General features: G+C 46.7%; 6 protein-coding genes across 6 annotated transcripts; 3 read left to right on the top strand and 3 right to left on the bottom strand.

Moving 5' to 3' along the window:
• Window positions 1-2,891: 2,891 nt before the first annotated feature.
• On the top strand, window positions 2,892-4,929 carry LAJ45_02834 (uncharacterized protein; the record flags this gene model as incomplete). Its single annotated transcript, XM_046112425.1, has 4 exons — window positions 2,892-2,911; window positions 3,041-3,354; window positions 3,416-4,698; window positions 4,768-4,929. 4 exons carry the CDS (start codon window positions 2,892-2,894, stop codon window positions 4,927-4,929), a joined length of 1,779 nt encoding a protein of 592 aa, XP_045974551.1.
• Window positions 4,930-6,566: 1,637 nt separating this feature from the next.
• On the top strand, window positions 6,567-8,391 carry LAJ45_02833 (uncharacterized protein; the record flags this gene model as incomplete). The annotated part of the gene is made up of 4 exons (XM_046112424.1): window positions 6,567-7,574; window positions 7,636-7,993; window positions 8,056-8,187; window positions 8,249-8,391. The coding sequence occupies 4 exons, from the start codon at window positions 6,567-6,569 to the stop codon at window positions 8,389-8,391; spliced, it is 1,641 nt and encodes a 546-aa protein (XP_045974550.1).
• Window positions 8,392-12,039: 3,648 nt separating this feature from the next.
• LAJ45_02832 (uncharacterized protein) lies at window positions 12,040-13,657 on the top strand (the record flags this gene model as incomplete). The annotated part of the gene is made up of 4 exons (XM_046112423.1): window positions 12,040-12,365; window positions 12,428-12,898; window positions 12,957-13,337; window positions 13,393-13,657. The coding sequence occupies 4 exons, from the start codon at window positions 12,040-12,042 to the stop codon at window positions 13,655-13,657; spliced, it is 1,443 nt and encodes a 480-aa protein (XP_045974549.1).
• Window positions 13,658-14,196: 539 nt separating this feature from the next.
• Window positions 14,197-18,238, bottom strand: LAJ45_02831 (uncharacterized protein; the record flags this gene model as incomplete). The annotated part of the gene is made up of 7 exons (XM_046112422.1): window positions 14,197-14,277; window positions 14,332-16,153; window positions 16,211-16,962; window positions 17,024-17,466; window positions 17,516-17,711; window positions 17,765-17,815; window positions 17,954-18,238. 7 exons carry the CDS (start codon window positions 18,236-18,238, stop codon window positions 14,197-14,199), a joined length of 3,630 nt encoding a protein of 1,209 aa, XP_045974548.1.
• A 723-nt stretch (window positions 18,239-18,961) lies between these two features.
• On the bottom strand, window positions 18,962-20,087 carry LAJ45_02830 (uncharacterized protein; the record flags this gene model as incomplete). The annotated part of the gene is made up of 6 exons (XM_046112421.1): window positions 18,962-19,012; window positions 19,064-19,539; window positions 19,625-19,702; window positions 19,769-19,803; window positions 19,889-19,960; window positions 20,074-20,087. The coding sequence occupies 6 exons, from the start codon at window positions 20,085-20,087 to the stop codon at window positions 18,962-18,964; spliced, it is 726 nt and encodes a 241-aa protein (XP_045974547.1).
• A 490-nt stretch (window positions 20,088-20,577) lies between these two features.
• LAJ45_02829 (uncharacterized protein) lies at window positions 20,578-23,231 on the bottom strand (the record flags this gene model as incomplete). Its single annotated transcript, XM_046112420.1, has 12 exons — window positions 20,578-20,911; window positions 20,964-21,130; window positions 21,184-21,607; window positions 21,669-22,028; window positions 22,086-22,175; window positions 22,235-22,273; window positions 22,333-22,359; window positions 22,417-22,554; window positions 22,624-22,656; window positions 22,744-22,762; window positions 22,825-23,041; window positions 23,106-23,231. The coding sequence occupies 12 exons, from the start codon at window positions 23,229-23,231 to the stop codon at window positions 20,578-20,580; spliced, it is 1,974 nt and encodes a 657-aa protein (XP_045974546.1).
• Between the last annotated feature and the right edge of the window lie 176 nt (window positions 23,232-23,407).

The following is a 23,407-nucleotide window of genomic DNA, read 5'->3' as shown; positions in this document are numbered from 1 at the left end:
AAATGCTAAAGAGAGCGCCTGCCTCTTTGGGCCTTTTTTTGGTTACATGGCATTTAGTAGAGACATGTAGCTGGAGTACTTTTCTGGTACTGCATTGTACCTACATGTACTGATCCACTAAGTACTGATCTCGAATTTGCAACTGGACTTCCCCCTCCCCCCAGCCCCCGGTCTTTCATCATCGTGAAGAATACTGTACTCCTAGATACTCCTACATACATATTCCTACGTACTGGAGACGGGTACTTACCTTCAAAGTAAAATTATCAGGTCCGGATTGTATATACTCTGGGCCGTGTTTCATTATGTATCTGGTAAATGACGAATTGCAAGAGTAACATTGGGATAATGACAGTACGTACCTACATGTAGCTACATAGATGTGATACTGGGAGCGGAGTAGGTACATCAAAATCGTATCATGTACCTCCTCTACATTACACCCCAAAACCCAAGCATAGATGCATGCGCAGCTAGCTAGTCAACACTTATGAGCACTAACATGAAGGTTTATGTTGCTGTTGTCTTTTCTTACATGCTTCTTCTTCTTTTGGGGCCATGGACGGGCTTCCCTTGAATCCCTCCATGGCCGCAAATACTTTTTTTCACACACACACTCAGACACTTACACACACGCACTTACACACACATTTACACACACGCACTTACACACACACCCCACCACCATCATCCCAACTTTCACCGAAGCAGGCACCTCACCTCACTCCGCGGCTGTTTTGAAATAGTCTCAAACCCGCCCTACCTATTCCAGGGCCTCCGTGAGCGTTTCATGTGGGTGTCAGTCAGTACGTCGATGGCACACCTTTAGCAGCAACACCAAATATCCTGTCGTGGTGGTGGTGGTGGTGCCCGTGAGACGGTGCCTGCTTCTGGGAATCTCAAGAGTGACTAGTAGCTTTGGGCAGTAAGGCGTAGACATGGGTGGAGTGAGAAGTTGCTGCCATTTCAATCTTAGCTGCAAGCAAGCCACAGTGCAGGTGAGAAAAAAACGATGGAGAATTAACTAGGCAGCAGGAGGAGGAGGAGAAGCCTGCGGAATTTTGTTCACGTCAGGCCGTTGCATGGGCTTTTTTCTTCTTTCTTTCTTTTTTTGTCTGTCAGTACTGACTTACTGCGGAATTCTTTATTATTTCTCCGAAATGTTCTATAGACTCACGACCACAAAGTCGATCTGTTACAGAAGTTGTGGTAATAGTGGGGAGCATTTAGAATACAAGGGCATTGCTTGCTGGTGGAGTTCTACATGTGGGATATTCTTTTTTGGGATCATGATTATTGGGCAGCGCAGCAGAGAGCTGTCAGTCAACCACTGTAACCGTGTACCTTGCATCTGAGGAACCCTCGTCATTGCAATGATGATGGGATTTTTTTTTTTTTTTTTTACCCAAAGTCCCGGGATTGAAGATAGCTTGCAGACTGCAGACTGACTACAAACACGAAATAAAAAAATAGCAGAGAGAGTGAGAGATGCTGCGCAAAAATCGACCCAGCCACGCTCGCGGCTCAATATGATCCCTTCTCAGTAGATGAAGAAGAAGCAGAAGCATACCCTGGTTCCTGATGGAGGCTCCGGGGACATCCGGCTGGGATGGAGTTGGGAGGGGAGGAAAAAGAGCCTCGATTGTTTTTTTATTTTCTTTTCTTTTCCAGCGGCTCCAGAATGTTCGGTTAGCAGAAAAAAAATAGCGAGAGCATAGACGCCTGCTACCAAGTTTAACCCACGTACCAATCGGGACGGAGGGGGACCTTGCAAACTGCAAGGTAAGGTTGTTGCAGGGGGAACCAGACAGAGAGGGCAGAGGGAAAGCCATGGCCGGGGGGTGGTGCTGGTGGTGGTGCGCCGGAGGGGTGTTTGAAGAACGATGGAAGAACCTGAAGCAAGTCGTACATATGTAGAGGCGACAGCGCGCGTACTGGCGGGGTGCTTTACTACTGGTCTGCCCATCCAAGAAGAGAGTCTCTGGTCCCCTCGTTCGACCCCTACCCTACCACTCGCTCCCCCACCCACCCCACACAAGAAAGTGTCCCTGGAACAGAAAAAAAAAGGACCGTTACATCTAACCTACAATATAATTCCCGACCCCCTCCCCCACTCCATCCCATCCGATATATTTTTTTGACTCGTCAGGGCTCTCATCTCCGTTTCGTTTCGATATATATTTTTTATTTGTTTTCCTTTTTCTCTCTTTTTTCCTTCGTTTTTCCTTTATATACGTTTTACGATTTATATTTTAGACTTAAATCTTTAATTCGCCCCGGGTCTTCCCGTTCCAAGATCACTCGCAATTGAGAAACTGGATTTCTCATATATCATTCGAATATCCCGAGCTGCTGGAGTCTTGTTCTACAGCGATATTCCTTGTCTCTCAGCTGCAGTATAGGTTGTTGACAACTACTACTCACTCACTACTACTACTCACTCACTACTACTACTACTACTATTTCTACTACTACTACGACGTCGACTCCTACGACTACGACTACTACGATTTCAACTACTACTACTACTATTCAACCACCACCACTACTACAACAACCTAGTACCACATCCGTCTAATACTTAATAATTCACTTGACGCTGAGCTATCGGGTTTATACACATCATACAATCTCCTGGCCGGTCCTGGTTTCTTGTTTTACTTTATAACTAGTTCCTTTTGTATACTTTATACAGTGAGTTGTTCGCCTTTCCCCTTGCTTCCTCGGCCCTTGGTACTCGTTGCGGTGATGCGACCCGTACAATGAGACCTGGGAAACAACCTCAACATCCAAATTACAATGGCGCTGACGGGTATCCGCATCTTTAGTTGTATATCCTTGTACTACTTTCTCACACGGCGAGGAGTAACTAGATGCACGCCTTGACTCAAATGGATTCAATTCTTGCGCAGTATGTCTCTACTGGTTTTTCCCTTTCTTTTTTAGTCGAAGAATTCCCTTCGCACACACACACCCCACCCCCCATCCTATATTCACATACTAGCGCAGGTGACTGATGTTGGTGATAAACCATGAACAGACAACACAATATGCCAAAGAACGCTTTCGCACAACACACTCACCTCAGACCCCAGAACCTGAGTGACAGCTATCCGAGATCATTTCAGCCAGCAATGGCTTCCCCTCTGCCTGACTCTTTCGCTCTGTGGCCGCCGACACCTCGTACAAATGGCAACAGACCTGCAACAGTTCATGAAACTAGCTTTCCATATTCTTCACTTCCAGAAGACTGTTCTACTGCCGTACCTGCTTGGGACCCAACTTGCTTGATCCCCTCTGAGAGTCATAGCCTTGGAACCAGTCCTGTGGATCTGTCTCAATACGATATGAATAGTAAGTCGCACTCAAAATCCCATAGCATCTTTAAGTTTTTTATACTAACGATTAATAATAGGCAACGATTGGAGCCGTCCTAGAGGCGTCGTCGGCGAGTACAACTTGGATACTGATGTGGATCGCATGGGGTCCAGCTATGGAAGTAGCGGCAGTAACAGCACTAACCTCCTCGACCCTCACTATCATTTCTCACCACAACAAGTCGGTGATGCCCTGAGCTTGAATACCAACGTTGCCCGCCGCTTCTCAGACACAATCTCAATGTCCAGCGCAGACCAGGCGGCCTTGTTGTCTGCCACTGACATGTTTTTCGACAACTCGCCATATGAGACCTCCCCCTACGAGACCTCGCCATACCCAGAGTCAATCATATCCGACTACACCCACAGATCAACATTCACAATGTCCACCAGCACAACCCCCCTCTCGCCCGTAATGTCACCCAACGGCAATAGGATTAGGAGTGGAAGCCGTGGGCGTGCCTCGCCCTCACCATCAAGGACCAGCATGCGAGCAGCCCCATACTCAACAGTAGGGCGAGACGCAAACAAGAGGTGGTCCACAGGCTCCTTCCTGCCAAATTCGCAAACCTCATCGCCATACATTGTCACCCAGCTCGATCCCTGCCAGGTCCAGAACTTCCACTCAAGCAATTCGCACCACTCGTCGCCCACATACTCATCACCCACATACTCATCGCCGACTTGCGGATCCGCGCAATGCCCGCCCCACCCCCCGCAGCAGATGCTCCTCGCCTCACATAACCACAACTTCTCGCGCGGCGGTGGATATGTCCAGCAGCAACAGCAGCAACAGCAGCAGGGCCCATATGTAGATGATTTGGGCTGCCAGCCACAGATGCCAAATCACCTGTTCGTCAAGATGCTGCAGTCCAACGCAGCGGAGCACTACCGCAGCCACTACGCCGACTTCACCGACCCCCCAGATCTCTATGCCTCGCTGCAGGAGGAGCAGATCCCACCGCCGGCGGAGGACATGAACCCTGAGGACCCGGAGATGAAGCCGCATGAGCAGGACCTCAGGTTCGAGGGTGACCTCTACACACCACGCTGGGTCCGCGGGCATGGCAATAAGCGTGAGGGCTGGTGTGGTATCTGTAAGAGGTGGCTAGTGCTCAAGAACTCGGCCTTCTGGTATGATAAGTCATTCACCCATGGCATCAGCGCGGCGACGGGACAGCGCTTCGTGGAGCCAAAGTCAGTCAGGAGGATGGAGGGCAATATGGATGTCTGGGAGGGCCTGTGCCATAGCTGCAATGACTGGGTGGCGCTTGTGAGCAATAAGAAGAAGGGGACCACTTGGTTCAGACATGCGTACAAGGTAAGCTTTGATCTCCCGTCCAATTGAAACACTGAGACCCCTTTTGCTAACGGTTCGGGTTTCTTCCAGTGCCATACACACCCAAAGATCAAGGATGCGCCAAAGCGACGAAGGGAGAGCAGTCAAGGGAAAGCTGCCGCAGCCGCTGCAGCAGCGGCAGCCAAAACGAGACAGGATACGATGAATGTCAAGGTTGAGGTGCAACGCCAGCGCCATCACCACCACTATTAGATTTTTCAATTTACGGATTTTTTTTTCTATTTTAACCATTCGAGATGGAATTAAGGGGGGTTTTCTTTTTATCGGAGTTTCTTTTAGCGAAAGCCGGCTTTCCGATTATCATCGGTTTTCTTATTGTTTATTGCTCTGCATCTTTTTTTGCATTTTAACGGTCGTTTTCCTTTGAGGTTTGGTCTGGTCAGGTCTGCTGGGTAGAAAAATGAATTTGGCTCTTCTTTTTTGTTTTTCTTTTTCTTCTTTCGTTACGGTTATCATGGGATATTTGGGGATTGTTGGGTTCACAAAAAAAAGACGGGTAGGGTCATTCAGGGTCAGGGTCAGGGTCATTCATTGGCGGGGTTTCAAGGTGTTTTGATTATTTGGCTTTCGTTTTCTTTTCTTTTCTGTAGAGTACTAACCTGGATTTCTATGTATCTTTTTCTTACTTCCTTAGTTATTTCATTAATAGTTGATCTCTGAGTGGAATTTCTACTTTTTTACTTTTTTACATCTTTTTCTCCTTCCGTCTCACATGCTTTCTTGATCATGATCAACTTCAATGAATGATGCTGTACTTTTTCCTAGTAATATTTTTTTGGGGGCTAGCTGCTCTAGACAAGAGTAAAAATAAAAGGAGAAAGACTTGGTTTAAAAAGGATTGAGTTCAATTAGGATTTATTTAGTTGATCTGCATGCAATTGTACCTCAATCGGGGGAGTTGAAGCAGTTTTGTATGTAAAACCCTGAGGCAAGGGGGGGTTGTAGTTGTGGTTGAGGGAGAGTCGCGGAGGTGGTTGCTGGTTGTTAGCTGGGGGAAGGGAAAGTCAAAGTGAGGCTTGTTCAATGTAAGGCTTAGAGGGGGGTAGGTTTAGAAAAGTTGCTAGAACATTCCACGACCCGGGCGTTTTTTTCTCTGGAACAACCAAAAGGCTCACTTTTTTCTCCTACCTTCTACTTCCCTTTGGTGCCTGCTGCTGGGTCCGACTTTCCTCTTTCTTTTTTTCTTTCTCTTTTCTTCTCTTTCTCACTCGCTCCCGCTTTCCCTCTCCTCTTTTTCCTTTCCCCTCAGCTATCTTTCCTTTCCTTTCCCCGCGTCTACAAGACCGAGCCTCCCCTCACCCCCATCACGTTTGTTCTATTCAACAGCGTTTGTTTGCCAATTGCCGACAACCACTACCACTAACCACAACCACAACCTGTACCCCTCCTCTTTTTTTCCCTTTCTATTGTGTCGCCCCGTCTCGCTATCGTCTGAAGGAAAGGTCTACAATTTTATTGCAGGGTGGTCTCTTAGTCGTTTTCTTTTCTTGAGTTTAAATACACACTCACACTACTACGTCTTCCTCATCCTGGTTATCGCTCCTATCCTTACCTAGGCCTGCCTTAAATACCTTATCCGATACTCACCCTCACTCGGTTTCTTTTTAGTAGTGGAAAGTGGTTTCTGAAACTGTCTTTTCTGCTACAACCGTGTTATCTTTGAGCCACTACTCACTCGCTCGCTCTACTCGATTCGCTCTCGGACATCGTCGGTCCCGTGACCAGGAGCCAAAAAGAAAGCAAGTAAGGGAAGAAAAAGAAATAAATCAACAGATCAACTCTATATAAAATCTTTTTCTAGAAAAGAAAAAGAAAAGAAACTTGCCAATATGTCTGCTATGGACATTGATTCCGAACCCCCCGTGACACCTGCAGCGGAAGCACCAGCAACACCACCGGCCCCAGCAGAGACCCCCAAGCCTCTCACCACCACAAACGGCGTGAATGGCACACACGCGCTCCCACCGGACCCACCCAAGGTTGAGCTAGACGGCGAGAATTACAAGCAGGCTGGTAACAAATTCTTCAAGCAGAAGGAGTATATCAAGGCCATCGAGCAGTACACAAAGGCAATCGAGTGCGAACCCGAGAATGCAACCTTCCTGTCAAACAGGGCGGCGGCCTACATGTCGGCCGGGAAGTTCAAGCAGGCTCTCGACGACTGCACGATGGCCGACCGCCACCAGCCGGACCAGCCAAAGACTCTTCTGCGAATGGCAAGAATCCAGGTCGCGCTGGGTAGGCCGGCTGACGCCCTGGAGACATACGACAGAATGAACCCCCCGGCGAGCACAAAGGATAGGGCTCCTGCGCAACAGATGCTACAACACCTTACTAGTGCTGAGCAATCTGTGGCCTCTGGCACGGGCGGCTCCATGACGTTGTTCGCCCTCGACCGAGCAGAGTCCGGTCTGGGAATGGGCGTGGAGCCACCAAAGAAGTGGAAGATGCTTCGTGGGGAGGCAAACTTGAGGATGAACACACAGAGCTCTCTGTTTGAAGCACAGAACGTGGCTATGTCGCTGCTTCGCCAGAATCCCCAGGACCCAGATGCTCTTGTGCTCAGGGGGCGTATCCTGTACGCCCAGGGCGAGAACCCGAAGGCGGCTGCACACTTCCAGGAGGCGTTGAGGTGCGACCCTGATATGAAAACGGCGAGGATATACTTGAAGCGGGCGAGGGAACTGGAGAAGAAGAAGGAGCTCGGTAACGAAGCTTTCAAGAAGAATGACCTCAATGCCGCCAAGGAATTGTACTCAGAGGCTTTGGCAGTGGATCCAGACAACAAGGGAACCAATTCCAAGTTGTATGGGAATCGCGCCCTCACTCACAGCAAGGTAATTCTTTTTATAGAGCATCTTTTTCTTATCTTGAGAAGTTATTGACACTTTTCTCAAGCTCGGAATGTGGAAAGAAGCCATTGCGGATTGTGATGACGCATTGAAGCTTGACCCTACCTACCACAAGGCCCGCCGAACACGTGCCAAAGCATTTGGTCAGTTGGGTAACTGGGAAGAGGCTGTCCGCGAGCTCAAGAACTTTGCCGAAGCCAACCCGACAGATAACAACATTAAGCGGGAGATCCGCGAAGCAGAGTTGGAACTGAAGAAGAGCAAGAGAAAGGATTACTACAAGATTCTGGGTGTTGATAAGGATGCGAACGAGGCAGATATTAAGAAGGCATACAGAAAGATGGCGATCCTGCACCATCCTGATAAGAACCCTGATAACCCGGATGCCGCCGAAAAATTCAAGGGTAAGCTAGATTCGCCCTTCCCTCGTATATTCTAGGTTTAATAGTTGACAATTGTATTGTAGATGTTGGTGAGGCATACGAAACTCTCTCAGACCCTCAAAAACGGGAGCGATATGACTCTGGCATAGATCTTCAGGAGGATGATATGTTTGGTGGTGGGGGGGGAGGAATGGGAGGAATGAACATTGATCCTAGTACGTGTCACTTCAATTCCACCGTTTTCATGTTGAGAGCATGAACTGACAATTTCAATAGATGTTTTGTTCAACATGATGAATAACATGGGCGGGGGTGGTGGTGGCTTCTCTTTTGGTGGTCCAGGCGGCGCAGGAGGATTCCCAGGCGGCGGCAGGCGAAGGGGTGGTCCCCAGGGCTTCCCACCAGGTTTCGGCTTTTAGTCAAATCTAGGTTTGGGTATTTCTAGGTACAAGTTTTTTTGTTTTTTGTGACGATATCTGGTGGAAATACCAGATAAGAAATGCGGAAGACCGGATTAATGATTTTCCATATATTTTTACTTATTTATCGCCTTTTTTCCTTGTGTGTAATGTGGTTGCGTACGCAATTATTTTTTCAGCTTTCGTCTTCAACTTCCTTTGGAAGCAACCAGTAGGGGGGCGTGTTTTTTCTTCCTTTTTTTTACCGTTTCCCCTTGTGGCAGGCATCTTCAACCCACCATGGTCGACTTTTAGAATTCTGGAACTAAACTAAAAGTTGGGGCTTTGAATTTTATATATATTGATTGTGTTTTTTTTCTTCTTTTTGGTTGACTGCCCTAGCTGTTGGTGGTTTGGGGGGGAGGACGGATATCTTATTTTATAGATGGAATTGGAGTGAAATAGGATTTGGGTTTGGAATTGGGGCCTTTTCCTTTCCTTTTTTTATTTTTATTTTCTTTCTTTCTGAAAAGGGAGTTATGAGTGTTTGGTTCTTTTGCTTTTCGCTGAAAAATATTCTTATGATACCATGCGATGAGTACATATATTTTTTTTAAAAAAAAAACCTAGTAACCCACTTCTGTAAATATGTACTTCGGTGTTTGTTTTCCGTCCATCCAGAGGCCAGGCTACTCGTTCTATCCCCCAAAGGTTCGGCCGGTTGAATTGGATCGCTGGTCGCCTTTTTTTCCCCACCCCCGTCATCCCCTGTCACTCGGACGGTGGGGCATCATCCAAATTAAGCGGAGGCGTGTAATTTGTGCCAAGAACCGTTTATCCCTAATTCGAATTCACCATAAAACACTGTTTACGGGACTAACCTCTCTGGGCGGGTTTGCTGCTGGCGGACCTGGCCTTGACTGTGCTTGTCTCTGAGGCTGGGGGGCTACCCCGCCCAACACATTACTGGATTATCAAATGTTGGTGATAGGTACATGTAGGTATTGTAAGCCCGCACTGCGAGTACCGGGGAACGTTCAAAGCGGGACTATAGAGCTTGTCCTACGGCTAGTCTTCGCAATGTACTACAGTTTCCGGTAGAATCTTTTTTTGTAAAAGTGGGTTTTCCATGACTTTCTTCACAATAACTGTTCCGGAAACTGTAGAGACGAATCATCGAGGCCTAGGACTCCCCGGGAATGAAGCAGCGATGGAACATACGAGAAAAAAGGCCGTTACTAAAGTAAAGGATGCTAACTAGATTGGTTTTGTTGTATTACAGTGTAGTGGTTGATGGATGGCAACGGTTTAGTGGAGACTTTATAAAATAGCAATCTTCCGTCTATCTCTGCCGCAGAGAAAAGACTCTTTGTCTGCCAGCGGCTCCCTGGACGTTGTCAGTTAGTTTGGTAGATAGATATAGATGACCGCGGCAGCTCTATCGTAATAGATATCATGGATCATAATCTATCACTCGCTCTACGAATCTTAGCTCATGAAGCACGCAACACTCAATACGATTTAACAGCACCGATTCCGGGTACAGGAGATGAGTCCGAGCGATTGATGTGTCGCATTCAATGTTTGGCCCGAGCGGGCGTGTGGGGCCCGGGGGCCATCATGTAACATTACGGGAAATGCCAAGACGTGGCGCTAACCATCACTCACAGCTCGTTATTAGAGAGTATTTATCAAGTGTCAAAACCGGCAATTTACACTTCGCCACATTAAAAGGTGGTTGCCGAAACCGTCAATTTTGACCTATTTCTCGAGGTGGGGATATAGCATACGCCTGGAGATGTTTTCTATACTGCGTATAGTTCACATCCTGCGAGCGTATTTCCTAGTAAGCGTGAAGAATTATTTATCTACAAAGTTTCTCCCATCATACCTCCTTGTGTGAGTGAGGGGAACTGTCAATGTTGCCTCCCGCAACCGTCATTTTCAAGGTGTCAATTCTCGGATTTGACACTTAATAAATACTCTCTATTCCCCCGACAGCCTAGCTCATAATCTCGCTTTCTCGGGTGATCCAGGTGAGGAGCTCTCCACATCTCTAGTTTTAGTAGACACTTTGGTTGTCATACAGTGGCTATACACGTGTAAGCTTCACTTTTACCTCCACTATAACTACTATGGGTGGTGTCGGTGGTGAAAGATATGACTTTCGTATGCTACCGGTAGTGAAATGAACAGACACGGAGCTTGTATGCTTCCCACAAGCTTATAAGGCTAATCTTTTGGTCGCGGGTACATCTCCCTCTCCTTCATTGATAAGATGATATTTATGGCTCGTACACTTGAACAGCTGCTCCAGCCAGCATGCCTACTTCAAATCCTATCACTAAGCTATGACTTGGTACAATGAGACTGTATTTAACCAGTTCAGGGTAAATATACCGCTAAAGAGGCGGTGATGCTGAAGAACCTAAGTTCGTAGACATAGCTATGCGAGTGGATGAAAGGTACTGTCTCCGCCATTTGGTTCTTTCCCCCTGTTTACCAATAATATCCAGGAACTACCGTAGAAATAACAGAGCCTTAGGTAAAGAGAAGGAGGGTCACAAAAGAATTCCAGCTGAAGCTCAAAGGGCCGGCCTGGTGCACATCAGCTGGTGAGATATCCCCTCCTAGATGAACCAATTCCCCGGTGGGTAGTGTTTTGCGGTATTGCTGAGCCATTATTGTGCCGATCTGAGAAGATGGGTGGGTGGTCTTGTAGTGGCCACAAATGGCGGCCCAGGTTTTGAAATACAACCGGGCGAGCTTGATTCTTAGATAAGGTAAGAAGTAGGGTTCTAAGCTCTTAAACCTAGTCTAGTAGATGGAGAGATACATGTAAGTGTAAATCGGCGCCTAGAGGTATAGTAACTGAGCCAAGCTCTTATAATTTGTTCTCCCAATGCAACAACACACACGTCAAACTACCTCCCCGCCGGGCTAGACTCAAGAGTTGAGGAGCAGAGCCATTTTCGGGGAAGTAAATGTGGATGCCCCGAAAGTATTACAGTGTCATGTTTCTCGGTCATTGTAGACCATTTATTGGAGAATTGATATAGCGACTGGCAGAGCTTTCTCACGAGGACTCAAAGTTTCCAATAGCGGGATTCCTTGTGATATCAAGGTGCTTTAACCTAAACCCTCATGGCCAAAAATATTACTAGTCTTCTCAAGCCCCTCACCTTTACACATTCCTATCCAAAAATAATTGGAGATAAAAATCTTCCTCGGCCTTCGATCCCACGGCCACTGTGTGTAACACAACAGTTTATGTATTACTTAAATTTCCCAAGAGCGGTCAAGGTTGAATTTACGACTCGTTACGTTGTAACTTTCACAGAAGTAGAAGAGCATGACTAGATGCGGAATAATATCGAAAAATCAAGAAGCTCATGATAACTACTTGGTTGGTCGGTATATCGGCACCATCAGCCATCACTCGCACCTCTTTTGTCTTGTATTGGCGTTCTCCATAATACGCCGTGCAGGGGTTTGCCTCGTTCCGCTTCGCAACACGTCTCGTAACCTCACAAAGCTCTCCTAAATAAGTGAAACTGGCCTTCCACACAGACAGCTTCCATCCGTTGGAGCATTCCGTTTAACGAAAAAAAAGCCCAACAAACTCACGCTAAATCAAAAACATATCCCCCGCAAATATCAGTTCACACAATGCGCTCGCTTCACAATTGGGGCGCTTTAGTGTCGCTATTTGCGACTTTGGCAGCTGCTGCAGAACAACTTGTTCTTCCGGCGGACTTCACGCCTCCACGGGTGTTCAAACAGAGTAATCTGTTGAGAACAATTGACCTCACAAAGCCATACGCGCGCGAGATCATTGCTGCGGTCGTCGAGAATATCTCGAAACAGCCGCAGAACGAGTTCTATCTGCCGGTGGATAAGGCCACATTGCCGAAGCTGAGTTATGTGGAAGCTAGAAATAAGAAGGGTTCGGGAGAGGAGTTTGTAGTTACTCCTGTGAAGTATAATGATGATAGGTGAGTGAGAAGCAAAATAGTAATGGTGGGGAGAGTTACAGCTCTAATTATCGATAACATAGTTCTTTACAATACTACCGTATTCTCTTCGAACCTGATGTCCCTGCTGGACACTCCATCACTCTTCAAATCAGTTTAGCAGCTACGGATATACTTGTCCCAGTTCCTGCGCAAGTCACCCAAGTCGAGAAGCAGTTCCTACAATGGACCGGTAATCAATACGCTTTGTCCGCGTACACGACCGAGAAGCAGAAGACCAAATTGAAACTTGCTAGCAATGAAGTTCCTGACTTTACCAAGCTCGAGCCCAAGGCTGATGGAACCGAAGACCCTACCAAGTCTGGTAATCAGTTTACTTTCGGACCCTACTCTGTTGTTGAGGCTGGTAACGCTGGTGAAGAAGTCACTCTTCGATTCGAGTATACCAACCCGGTGATTAAGATGGATCGTATGGAGAGGCTCATCGAGGTGTCCCATTGGGGTGGTAACCTCGCCATCGAGGAACGTTACTGGATGACAAACAACGGCGCTAAGTATGTAGTCCTGTCGAACAGCTAAACCGCCACCAAAGATGCTAACAAATAAAAAAAGGCTCAAAGACCAATTCTCCCGTGTCGCATGGGCTGCAACGAACTACTACAACCCCCCCACTACCGCCATCAAGCAGCTCACTTTCCCTCTAAGTGTTGGCGCGAAGGACCCTTACTTCACTGACGAAATCGGCAATGTGTCTACTTCCCGCTTCCGCTCAAACATGCGTGAAGCAAACCTCGAGCTCAAGCCTCGTTACCCAGTTTTCGGTGGATGGAACTATACCTTCGTCACCGGATGGAACCACGATCTCCGTGACTTTGTCCGTGGACACAAGAACGGCGAGGATTTTGTTCTCAAGGTTCCTTTCCTGGAGGGTCCAAAGGAAGCTGTCACCTACAAAGATCTTGAGGTTACTATTGTGTTGCCTGAAGGCGCCACGTAAGCTATCCCTGCTCATTACTCATCCAAAAGAGATAAACTAATAGAGGTCCAGTAATGTGAAATACGTCTCTCCCATTCCTCTTGTCAAGGAGGAAAGGTATCTCCACAAGACATTTATGGACACAATCGGCCGCACCGCCGTGAAGCTCACTGCTGTCAACGTAGTAGATGAGCAGCATCGCAAAGAGCTTGTTGTCAGCTACCATCTACCCCAGAGCGAAGCTTTGAGGAAGCCGTTTGTCATGTTCAGTGCATTGATGGCCATGTTCACGCTAAGCTGGATCGTGAGCAAAATTGACCTTAAGATTGGGAAATAGATGGAGCTTGTTTTTGTAGGGAGTGTGTACGCTATTTCTTATTGAATCAAAATTAAAATGAGAATTGAGGATGAATGGAAGGGTTATGGCGTAGGTTATAGGGTCATGTATATATATACCATCTTTGAATAGTTTTGTTCCACTGCTTTTTTGCTTCTAAAGAAAAGTTAGATGCGGATCATGGTGGTTCGAAAGTTCAAGCGTTTTTGAAATCAGAAAAGGAATCGTGTATCTGATCTGAATAATTTTTTTTCTTTTACGGGGGTCCGAGGCCGCGTCATTGGGTTTCCAACACAGACTATCACTCGGTGAATCTTAACCAGACAACCTTTGATGAGAATTGATCACTGGGTTCACTCTGGAACCCCCCGTAGGCCGGAAGGAACAGAAACATATTCTGATCGCCTACATATTTTCAACATATACACGAAATATCACTCGACACAAACGCCGAATAACTCTTCTGGTATTATTTACAGTTTTTACATGTCTCACAAAGCATACCCGCCCCACCCCACTATCCACTGCAGTCTCCCAATCTACTCATCCTCATCGTCGCCTTCTTCATCGTCATCATCTTCATCGTCTGAAACCTCCTGTCCCAAGGCTTTCAACCGTTCCTGCGCAGTAAATAATTAGTAAACGACCTATGACGCCCGGTACCTTAGACATACCTTATCATTCTTCCGCTTCTCCTCGAGATCTGTTAGCACCATGAGAAGGTCCTCCAGTTGTGTCTGGACATCATCCTTCTCCTTTTTGGCAGTCTTGGCCTGCTCCTCTGCCGTGCTGATCCTCTGCTCCGCTTCTGTCGCGTTTGCCCGAGCCTTCTTGGCTTCTTCATCCGCCTTCTTCTTCTCCTCTTCCGAAGACTTAAGTTGGTCCTCGATGGCTTTGATCTTCTCGGTCACCGTTTTTGCCGTGTTTTCTGCGGCGTGGAGTCGTTCCTGGGCCTTTCCGTCGCCGGACTTTGCGCTCTCTTCCAAGACTTTAATCTTCTCTTCTGCAGCTATTGCTCTCTCTTCTGCAGCCACTGCTTTTTCTTTTGCAACTCTGGCTTCCTCTTCTGCGGCCTGTGCTTTCTCCTGTGCAATATTGGTTTTCTCCTCTACCGCCTTGAGCTCCTCTTCTGCAATCCTCTTATTCTCCTCTGCGGTCTGTAGGCGCTCCTCGGCAGTAGCTGCCTTTGAGTTGGCTGCGGTTATGACTTCTTCTGATGCCTTTAGCTTCTCCTTCATTTCTTCCTCCAACGATTTCGCTGACTCCTCTGCAATCCGGAATTTCTCCTTCATTCCTTCCTCCAACGATTCCGCCAACCCCTCTGCAGCTCTGACTTTCTCCATCATCGCAGCCACTTTCTCTTCCAATACCTGCTTACTCTCTTCTAAAAGCCTTACCTTTTCTTCTGAGAGTCTTAGGTACTCCTCTGCAGCTGTCACTTTCTCGTTGGCTGCCCTGGATGCATCTGATGCTGTCTTAACTTTTTCTTCGGCCGATCTGGCCGTCTCTTCTGCCGCCATAGCCCTTTCCTCGGCAGCCTTAGCTGTGTCGTTGGCTGCCTTAACCGCTTGGTCCGCAGCATGTACGTTTTCCACAGCTTCTTTGGTTCTACTCTCTGCAGCCGCGACTGCCGCTTCAGCTGTCTGTGCCCTGGTCGCCGCTTCCCTCTCCTTAATCTGTGCTTCATTAAGAGCCATCTCTGCTCTCTTAACTCGATTCTCTACTTCAGAAATTGCGGCTTGGTGGTCTTCGGTCGCCATCCTAAGCTGTAAATTCGTCTCCCTCTTTGTCTTATCAATCTCAGCCTCTAGTTCCGCGGTTTTCTTCTTCATCAGGCTCTCCATCTCCGCTACTTTCCTCTTCAGTTGGCCATCTAGCTCTGCCACCCTTCTTTTCAACTCATTTTCGAGCTCGCTTACTCGCCTCTTCAATGCCATGTTCTCCCGTGCTGCTTGCTCTGTCTCCCATCTGATACGCTGGATTTCCGCAACAGCAGCTCTATTTCGCTCAGCAGCAGCGGTAGCGTCGGCTTCATGTTTCCGCCGTAACACTTCTGTTGCTTCCCTCTGTCGATGCAGTTCTGCTGTAGCTACCTCTTTTGTTCTTTGTACCTCGTGTTGTTCTTGCGTTACTCGCTGCTCGAGGCTCAAAATTGTTGTCTGCAGTTGTGAAAGCTCTTCCTCTTTCTCTTCAAGCTGTGTTTTGAGCGATTCCAGCATTTCTGCAGAAATTCCGTTTGATTTGCCATTCGAGCCTGTGTGTGCTTCCGATGGGTCTTTGTCAATGGCTCGTAGTATTCGACTATAGTTATCCTTTAGAAAATCGATAAAGGTGTGATCGAAAAAAACATCTGGAAGCCCGCTTCCCCTTCTGCTCATGGGGACTTCCATAAAAACTTCAAAGTCCCGTACACGAGGATTTTCTCGCAGCTTTGTGACTTTATTAAGGTAATGATCTCGCCCCATACGACTAGCTAATATAGGATGTAGTGTGGCTCTACAAATCCAAGTCAACATAAACATTCCCAAAACATTGATTATTTAGAGCTCTTACCGGGGGATGGGCGAATCCTTATGACTGAATTCATACAAAATCCCCAAGAAGAATGCACACAACCCTTGCACCAACACATTCGAATTACTACTCTGCTTCACCGCCGAGACCAACGACTGTACACTTGATCCTTCCGTTAAGAAGTCATCAACTGCTGGCGAATCTTCATATAGCCACACGCACAATAGCATCAGATAACCAACGATTATTCGCGGGTCATAGTTGTGTTCCAAAGCAGCAACCAAATTGGCAGATATACTCTGGATCGCCGAAACAACCTCTTCGCCAGCCTCAGCATCGCCTTCAGTGACAGAAGTTGCAAGTGCCTTAGCTTCCCCGTCATCATAGACAAGATGCAAAAAGATGACACTTGCAAGCCAGACACGATACGGATCGCCGCGAGAATCCGAGTCGAGGTTTATCAGACATGTGAGGATATTCGCAGATGGGTCTCCATTCATATGTAGATTAATGGCGTGATTCAGGAAATGCAATCGCACTGGTTGATTCCCAGCGAAGTAGGATTCAAGACACCGGCAGGCAGCCAATCTTGCATCAAACGCATTGATTGATGAAGTCAATAATGCTAGGTCCAGTAGACCCTCAATAACATAGCACATATCATCCGGTTTGAACTGCTGTATCTGAACCTCAGGTGGAACGGTGGGATCAAGATAAGTAACCTTCATTTGTGCAAAGTTCTCTTGGAGGACGTCGTTTTCGCGAATCAAATCGGCAACTGCTTTCAAGGCCTGAATTCGATTCTGATCAGTGCTACGAATCCTCCAAAATTATTTTCAGGATTCCCATTACCTCGGCCCGGGTTGGATAATCGCTAAAAGCGGAAAATGCGATTATCAGCATCAAGTGCAAGATCCCCGCATTGAAAAACGCCATTTGGTTTGCGGCAGTCCCCAACCCCCCTGGAACAACGAATAATCTCACAACCCTCGTCGCATATTGAACATTAGTGTCCCTCTGGTCTTTTGCGTACGGTGCTACATCTCTTTGGTCGAACTCAAACAGCTTTGCTAGCTTAGGAACACAGCCGGTCTCTCTGAAAAAGCTCTGATTGGACACATTATACGACAGTAAATTTGAGAGCAGCTGTAGGCAGTCTTGCGCTACGATACCACCGTCAATACCACCTTCAGAGTCGATTATATAGAAGGCCTTTTCAAAAGCATTCTCAAAGGCAATGAGCTTCTGGATATCAGTATGACCAGAGGAAAGGTTTATTATCAACAAGATACCCTCTATAAGATATTAGAGACTATAATCTATATACGAGGCAGTGGGGGGTACCATTTCTGACTGCATCCCGCTTATCGTCAAGAATTGAGACAAGGCGGGAAATCCCCAGTGGAGCTGTGAGGATACATTCTTGAGTTCTTGATGGTCGATTATTAAGAATTGCGACCAGAAGCTGTAGCGTGTACAGACGGATGTAGAAATCACTATCTTGTAGGAGATCGATCAGCACCGTGATATTTTCTTGCTTCTGCATCCATAAATCAGCTCACTGAGACCCAAACTCAATCTTGGGTCGCGAACCTGAGTGAACTCATCGGTGAGCCACAATGCTATATCTTCTGAAGATTCCGGCTGCACACGATGGTCAGTACATGCTGTAGGTTCCACCCTCCAGTCCTGCTCTAGCTTCTCTGACCCACAAGCTCACCCCACCACGCAGCTCCCTCATAACTATCATGAAAAAAGAAACCCGGCTATGATAGAACTAACATTTGATTCATCTTTAACAAACAGCAACAGCAGTGTTTCCAACACTACTTTGATAGTGTCGACGTCTTCCGCATCCTTGCTCAATGTCCCAATCAACCCTCTCAATCCCCCTGATGCAACAGTCTCTTTGTACTCCCTCGCAAAGCTGCGCAGCCCTTGAATCGCCGCTCTCCGGTCTTCCAATAACGTACTTGTTGATAATCGCAGGCATAGTGTCTGGATGGTTGAGGTCGCATCTTGCTTCGGGGGAGCTTGGCTCTGGAGAATTCCTGTGAATAGTGACATTGTGCTGTGTCTGTTATCTGTAAGTCTGTTCTAGGGTGCTCATACACCCTGCACGAAAAGATCCTGCGTTTGGGAGGGAGCTTGGGGATATTGAATTTTAGGGTTTGGGTGAGTTGTCGTGTCCTAAGACACTGAGCGAATGGTTGAGGTGTCCGGAGTGCCGCTTCACTAGTCACGTTTCTTGAATCCTTGGTCATAATACCATGGAAATCTCCGAATGCAATATACACTTATAATTCTAAACCATAATAACTCTACAAACATTCGTAATATATAGATGAAATTTGTTTGTGCTTTTCTTTTTGTTTTCCCGTTTTTTTTTGTTGCGTGTTTTCAATACAGGAACACGCCTATGGCTATGGCTTTCCTCCACCTCACCCATCTATGTATCCCCCATTATACTGACCATGGTCCAGTATCGGACACATCCTCCATGCCCAAAGACAGACCAAACGCTTAGAAAATCAACCAAGCCACGCTTTTACCCTAAATCCCAGGATGAATAACGCAAAAGAAAAATAGAAACCGATCACAACGTAGAATTGAAGGGTTTTTGAGAATACAAGGTAGTAAAGTAACAGAAGTAACAAACTGGTATGAAGGGGCTGGAAAAAATGAAACAAGAACGCATAACCTCCGAAAACGATCAACTAGGTACCCACGAGGTTTTAAACAAAACACACTGAAGTTATAGTAGTGGAATTTTTCGAATGGGCGAATCATTTAGAAGGTTTCAGCGTCTTCTTCAACCGCATCAGGTATCTCAAAGCCATCCTTCTCAATATTAGCATTTGTTTGTGGTTTATGATCGGAAGTGTCTTCTACCTCTGTCGAGTACAAAATAGCTTGGATGTGCCTGACAAGGCCGTCCTCATCCTGTTCAATCTCCGGAGTTTCCTCAACTGCGCGCTGAACCAGCAACTCGATGTCTCTCAGTTTACTGAAGTAAAAATCCCTTTCCCTCTCGAGGCCGGTAACATTCTCCTTCAACGAGGCGACTTCTTGTTGGAGGGCAGCGCTGTTAGCGCCGCCAAGGGGAGTCCTGGTACGGGCAGCTCCTCCAACAGTTGGCGTAGTTCCACGCTTTACTGCTGCATTTGACCTAGCAGCAGGCGCAGGCGGTCCTGCCCCCATTGTACCCGCTTTCGCCCTACGACCGACCGCATCATAGTCTCCGCCGGGATAAAACTGATCCCAATACCGCTTCGTCCACTGCAAAAACTCGAGATTATCTTGAAATTTACACTTGACTAGACGCTCGACCGGGATTGGCCTCTCGATCTGATGCGACGTAAAAACATCTAAGGAGAACGCAGGGTCGGAGTCAGAAAAAGCCACGCGTATAACGCAAGCCATATTTGCTAAGTAAAGGGGGCAAACACGTACTCGTGAGGATCTTGTAGTTTTGTAGGTACGCGTATTCGGTGTTAACGTTGAACTTGACTTTCGACATAGGCACATCCCCTGTTTGATCTTTAGTTCAACCCCCTTCGAACTTTAAATCCGCCGTCGTTCGAGAGCTTTACTAACCATAAATCGAATCCATGATCTGGCACAGGGCGGCACTATTCCAGAAGGTAGCTGTCAGTTCTAAGTGACTCGCTTGTGCCAGTCAAGGCAAGTCCCAAACGGGAGGGATCAGGAGAATACCCAGTTCCACATTGCTCTATACGGGTGATGTTAAGCTGCAAAAGGTTGTTTACCCAGTTAAGGAGTTCTTGTCTACAGCGATGTCAGTGGAGCCGCAAAAAAACGTGGAAGCGGGGGAGTTTATTGAACAGGGCCGTTGAACAGGGGCGGGGATTGGGGATTTCTTTATTCTGGTGTTTTCGTACCTTGATTCACCCATGATGTCAGAATTAATTAGTTAGGTAGATAGAAGAGTGTGTTAGCTATTTGACGGGTATGCAAGAGAGGTGCAGAGGTTAAGCACAGTGGAAGCAAATGAAAGGTGCTGATGATGGAGCGAGAAGGTTGCGTTGCGGAGGTGGTTGAACCTGCAGGAGAAGAGAGAGCTCTGGTTGCGATCCGTTCCCCCACTTGCATAACAATGTTGTTTAATTGCCAAGACGAAGGATCCTTGGTAACCCTTGGAAACGAGCCCCACGTTCTACTCTATTCTCCTGTCAATCCAGATGGGGTTATGAAGAAGCATTTTGTACCTATGCCTGTGCATGTGCATGTATATCTCATTTTCGATATGATAGTAAACTCGCAGCAGTTCAATTCGTGATATCTAATTCGTGGTCGTGTAGCTACATACATACTCTAATTTACCCCCGTCCCTTATTACAATCCTAATTTCACCTGATCAAAATGAATTACATCTAATATTTTTTTCACCTCCGTGCCCGTCTATGCTGTGGCCCTTCCTCAATCTCAACTTCATTGCCAGGTCTCACAGCGGAAGGCCTTCTCCTTTCCAGTCTCATCGAATCCCCCCTTTCCATGACACTCTCATCACTATCTGAGAGGGCACCGGTATCGATTGTCTCAGAATCCTGGGGGCTGATATCAACACTCTCTGGGTAGTCACCATAGCTACCACCGGCTGACTCCAGGGTAAACGGTGATGCAGTCGGTGCGTCCAAAATCCCCAGTTCTTCGGCGGTGAAGTATCTTGGTAGGAGATTTGTCCTCATAGGAATAAGAAGAAAAATGAACACTGGGAACCTATATAACCATCAGCTCATTCCTCAATTTCAACTACCAAGTCAACGCATACCCAATAGCAGCAATTGTCTGTGTAATTGCGAATGTTGCTCCAAATCCTACGAGTTCAATGGCCACGAACGCCCAAACCGCTCCCTTTCTGCATCTATTCAACGGATCCCCACCATGGGTCAACGCACGATCCTTCAGAAGATAGGCGATTTTGAGTGTCATTCCGTTCTTTAATACAATTAGCTTCAAGCTTCCGGGAATTGAGAAAAAAATAGATATACCTCTTCCAACGCCTGAATACCCATAACAAAGAACAATCCAGCTAACACAGCTTGCGGAATCAACGCAAGAACAATTAACAGCGGTCCAGTCATGACCCCCAATATCATTAATCCCTGCAAGAGATTGCTGACCCTCTGCTCAACAACATGGTCAATCACAGTTTCAGTCTTGCCCTTGTGTTCCTCTGCATCGTCCACCCTCTTTCGAGTAACACAGAGAGACGTAGTGTGGAATGGTGCCTGAGGAATAAGACCGTTCGGAGCCGGGAGTCCCAGGATACCAGAGACACCGGTGGTAATTCCGAGAATGAAGATATCCCAGTGAAAACCAGCTGGCTTTTTCAACGGAAACTCACTGCCCTGGCAAATAAGACTAGAAACGTTATGATCAAAGTAGAACAGGATAGTCAACAAAATCGCGAATCTGCAACGCCTGTCAGCGAATTCCCAAGCCTAGCTTTCCGCTGTAATCTAGGCACGCTTACGGAACTGCCAAAAATACATGGCCAACTTCAATATTCCAAAAGTCAACCACCCATGACCTGTCAATTGTCGGATGAAATGCCTTCGAGATTGGAAGTTGCTCCAATTTAACATCCGCCATTTTTCCGATAAACTGATATCCCGTAAAGAATATGACAGTTAGAGGCGTGCCATAGTCTTTCAAGAACGTCCTGACTGGCTGTTTGAAAAGATTGCTATCCCCAATAACTCCACAACCGTACCCAATCATTAACACAAGTAATGAGATAGAGATGGACAGATGAGCAGCAGCGTCACTTGCATGCCATTGGAGCGTCAAAATCTGGATTCCCTTTTGGAGATAGATAAAGGCAACATAGAATCTAAGAGACAGACACGATAAGTACGCACTCGGATGGGTATAAAGATAGAGCACCTACCCGAAGATGTCGCAGGAGAAGCGAGTAACCCATTTGACCGCATTGCAGGCGTTGGTAATGGCAAGTATAATGTGCATGACCATTGACCACCTGATCATAGTTTTAGTTGAGCTCAGCTGACAGGCCGGGAGTTTGCATGGGATACTCACAGACAAATCCAGCACATAAACTTGAAGTATGGAATTCCCCTGTTTATGATGTTATTTGATGCTGGTTCGATATCTTTTTTTTTTTGGACTAGAAATACCTTGGGGTCACAATATCGTAAACAGTGCTACCCAAAAAGTTATTAAAATGTCCCAACCTATACCATGATCAAATGGAAACTTACTAGTTGAATACTGTGATAGGACCAGTAACACCCACAATACACAATGGCTGCGCAGCCAAGAATGAAAACACTACAGCGCCGAGTACAGAAGCAAGCAATACCTCATTTACGCCATATGACATATCGGTCTTTTCGAACCTAATACCGGATAAAGGTGTCAATGATAATTCAACCACTACTTGAACCAATGATATATTTATGACCCACATGTCAAACGAAAAAGCAAGAGCTGGTAAAACACTTTATATTTCAATTTTCAGTGATTAGTGAGTGAACCGTTTGGATTTTTGTTTCTAGAGTCGTTCTCTTAGGAATGCGAGTCATTACTTTGCAAAAAACATATAAACTACATCACCAGATTGTAAGCATTAAACCCATGATAGTTCCATATTGGGCGTTGTCACTTACTCGTACTAGGGATAATCCTATAATCCCACGCGTCGGTCCAATCCGACCAGTAGTATGGCGCCCTCCTCCTAATGTCATTGACCATTCCTCTTCCCAACCACATTGTCTTTTTTGTTGATGCTGTCCCGCCACCAATGGAGCCTCTCGACATAGTTGTAGACAATCGATTTGTGTGCGCAGTGTGCTGCGGTGGTTGTTCTTTCAATCGCGCCTGCGACTATGCCATCGTTCCATTCATTAGCGCTGCTATCAAAACATAAGCATAAGACAACAGCACATACCTGCCCATGACTACCTTCTCCCCAATTCTTCCCAGACACCCCATTAAACGATGTTGAAGAGCTCGCCATGCTAATTCCCGTTCCTGTTTCAGTGACCACTTGGATCGGTCCTTGACTGGTACTCATCCTTACGTCAAGTTGGGAAAATTTATTTCCAGGGGTTTTTATATACTGGCCACACTGGATCGAAGGAACTTTTTTTTTGCACAAAAGGGAGTATGTGGTCTCGGCGGCTCTCTTCGGTACTCCACAGCTATCTACCTACCCTACCTTAACTACTAGCGATGATCCATGCAGCGTGG

Source organism: Morchella importuna (genome assembly GCF_003444635.1).
Source record: "Morchella importuna strain M04M26 chromosome Unknown Morimp01GS005, whole genome shotgun sequence".
Lineage (NCBI taxonomy): Eukaryota > Fungi > Ascomycota > Pezizomycetes > Pezizales > Morchellaceae > Morchella > Morchella importuna.
Note: the sequence above shows the minus strand (reverse complement) of the source record. Positions and strands in the feature narration are given on the sequence as shown.